The 2,232-nt window shown below is 40.4% G+C and overlaps 1 protein-coding gene across 1 annotated transcript; it reads left to right on the top strand.

Moving 5' to 3' along the window:
* Nucleotides 1-526: 526 nt before the first annotated feature.
* Nucleotides 527-1,997, top strand: LOC145607059 (protein FAR1-RELATED SEQUENCE 5-like). Its single transcript, XM_081662836.1, has 3 exons — nt 527-976; nt 1,243-1,300; nt 1,498-1,997. The coding sequence occupies exons 1-3, from the start codon at nt 527-529 to the stop codon at nt 1,995-1,997; spliced, it is 1,008 nt and encodes a 335-aa protein (XP_081518962.1).
* The last annotated feature ends 235 nt before the right edge of the window (nt 1,998-2,232 follow it).

The raw sequence follows: 2,232 nt of genomic DNA on the forward strand, positions 1-2,232 counted from the left end.
ATGATGTTTTCCAAAAAGCGGCCCATAGCACTTATGTTTGGAAGTACGAGTGTTACGGTGCTACAACATACAAGAAGAGGGTTAATGGGAAGAGGGTTGTGGTTTATGATGAGCCGTCGAAGAAGAGAAAGAGTAAAAAATGTAACTGTCCAGTGATGTTGTATGGGCAAGGCAATAGTGAGGGGGTGTGGCACATTAAGAAAGCATTGAATGACCACAATCACAGTGTGACTCCTGAGCTATCAAGGCACATTGCAATGTATCGAAAGCAGAAGATAACGAAGCATTTGGAGCATATGATTGAAAATGACCATGCTTCTGGTGCCTCGGTTAGGCAGATTTTCAAGAACATGGCGGGCCAAAGACATGGTGTGGAGAATGTTGGTTTTACGAAAAAAAAATTTCATAATTTGGTGAATAGGAAAAGGAGATTGAAGTTGAAAAATGGTGATGTCGCTGCTATGCTTGCGTATTTTGATAGAATGACCGCCGATAATTAAAACTTTTTTTCACATTGAAAGACATCATGTGGGTGGATGCTAGGAGCAGGGAGGCTTATCAATATTTTGGAGATGTTGTTTGCTTTGACTCTACCTACCTTACAAACCAATACGAACTTCCCTTCTCAAACTTTGTTGGTGTCAACCACCATGGTCAGACCATCCTTTTAGGATGCGCTTTGGTAACACATGAGAATGTTGAGACCTTTGAGTGGCTATTCAAGACATGGCTTTCGTGCATGAGGGGAAAGCCCCCGGCGGCTATCATGACAAATCAAGATGCTGCGATGAGGAAGGCAATTAGAGCCGTATTCCCAATGCCAGAGACACGACATCGGTGGTGTATGTGGCACATCATGAAGAAGTTTGGTACGAAATTGGGTGCTGTAAAAGATTATGAAAATGTAAAAGATGCATTGCAAGGTGTGATCTACAACAGCATAACCCCAGATGAATTTGTTGAGTCTTGGTGGGAAGTGCTGCACAAGTTCAAGTAAGAACAATATGAATGCTATGAGTGGCTGGAAGGTCAGTTAATGTTCCATTCATTCATGTGTTTTAATTTTGGTGCATAAGTTGCTTGTTTAATTGTTTCCCATTCAATCATGTGTTTTTTTAATTTTGGTGCTGTTTGACATAATGTGAAAATTTTTAATGTAAGTGAAAAGTGATGTTGGAATGACTAAGTATTTAGGATAACCATTTACATTCAAGACAGTGCTACAGTCCTATTTGTGATTAGTTATTAGATGGTAGTACTGTTGTTGTAAGTAATACCTTCAACATGTTAGATGGTACTGGTATTATACAAACTAATTTGTAAGTAATACCTTCCAGATGTTAGATGGTTTTCTGATATGTTGGTGTTGTGTACTGAGGTTTGTTTTGCCCCCCTGATCCCCTCCCCTTAATGGTGAAGGTTTAGCTGTGTGTATCCAATGCTGGCTTGTTTGTTCTTTGATGGGTGATCCTGATGGTTTTTTCAAATCTTGTTTAGGCCTGTATGAGGACCGAGAGATGTGGATCCCCGCCTATGTTAAAGGGGTATTTTGGGCAGGAATGCAGACTACTCAACGTGTTGAGAGCATCAACAGTTTTTTTGACGGGTATATTAACTTGCATACCCGGCTGTGTGAGTTTTCTCCGAATTACTGTAAGGCGATGGAAAGTAGAGCTAATGATGAGCATTCAGCGGATGCTAATTCTGCGCGTTTCGTTAGGCCTCTTATATCGGAATTTTCCTTGGAACGTAAATTTCAGAAGGTATATACAGATGCGAAGTTTGTGGAGGTACAAAAACAGTGTAACCGTGTGGCATATTTGACCCTTGTGTCGAAGAAGTTGGTGTCAATAAATGAGGAGGAGTATGTGTTTTCAGATCGTATATGGATTTACTGCAAGAAAAAAAGGAAGGAGACTCCCCTGAAAGGTCGGCTTAAGGACTACACTGTTACGTATAACACAGAAAGAAAAGAGGCAAAATGTGACTGTCGATAGTTTGAATGTCATGGAATTATTTGTAGGCATATTATAAAGGTTTTAGACATGAGTGGAGTGACTGAAGTTCCATCCATGTACATTGTGGATAGGTGGAGAAAGGATATTAGTAGGAAACATACGCTTGTCAAAGTTGCGTATCATGACACATCGAAAACAGAAGAGGTTCGAAGATATGATGAACCTATTGTGTTGCGTGCTTCTGCATCGGATGAAGCTGTAGAAGTGGTAATGG

Source organism: Chenopodium album, chromosome 23 (assembly GCF_948465745.1).
Source record: "Chenopodium album chromosome 23, dcCheAlbu1.1, whole genome shotgun sequence".
Taxonomy (NCBI): Eukaryota; Viridiplantae; Streptophyta; class Magnoliopsida; order Caryophyllales; family Amaranthaceae; genus Chenopodium; species Chenopodium album.